Here is a 542-nt window from a genome sequence, read left to right on the forward strand (position 1 = left end):
AGCTCTTGTACTGTCCAGATATTGATTCTCCCTAGTTGCATTTACCAACATTTACCTAAACGCTATCAATTTCCTTTTTCTAGCCCAGATTGAATGGACCACGACAGATATCAGGGAAGTCCCAAACGTGTCCGGTGGGAACTTAGGAGATACTTACGCTTTCGCCCAATTCCATTTCCATTGGGGAAAGAAAAATAACAGGGGATCCGAACACACCTTCAATGGTAAAAAGTAAGTGTTGTTCTGAAAACAGGAGCTCGGTCAAAATGTCAAAGCATAATCTGAACAAGGAAGTGGTTTACCTCGGCGTCCCTTGTGCCTCGATTTCTCAGATTTCCTGCCGAGCTTCACCTGGTGCACTTTAATACCAAGTATGATACCATTGGCGACGCGGTTCTGAAAGCAGACGGTCTGGCAGTGTTGGGGGTTATGTTGGAAATCGCTAATGAGGATAACGAGGACTTAAGTCCAATCATCGACGGACTGAGTACTATAGTAGACGCAAGTATGTATTTTACATTAAAGCCCCGCTCGTCTGCGGG

At 45.0% G+C, this 542-nt stretch overlaps 1 protein-coding gene across 1 annotated transcript in view; it reads left to right on the forward strand.

Moving 5' to 3' along the window:
- LOC119589344 (carbonic anhydrase 1-like) overlaps positions 1-542 on the forward strand; it is a 35,215-nt gene that overhangs the window by 32,423 nt on the left and 2,250 nt on the right. The window contains exons 7-8 of the mRNA XM_037937964.1: positions 84-231; positions 333-505. Of these exons, the coding sequence (XP_037793892.1) occupies positions 84-231; positions 333-505 (321 nt within the window). The remainder of the gene's footprint in view (positions 1-83; positions 232-332; positions 506-542) is intronic.

Source organism: Penaeus monodon, chromosome 25 (assembly GCF_015228065.2).
Source record: "Penaeus monodon isolate SGIC_2016 chromosome 25, NSTDA_Pmon_1, whole genome shotgun sequence".
Lineage (NCBI taxonomy): Eukaryota > Metazoa > Arthropoda > Malacostraca > Decapoda > Penaeidae > Penaeus > Penaeus monodon.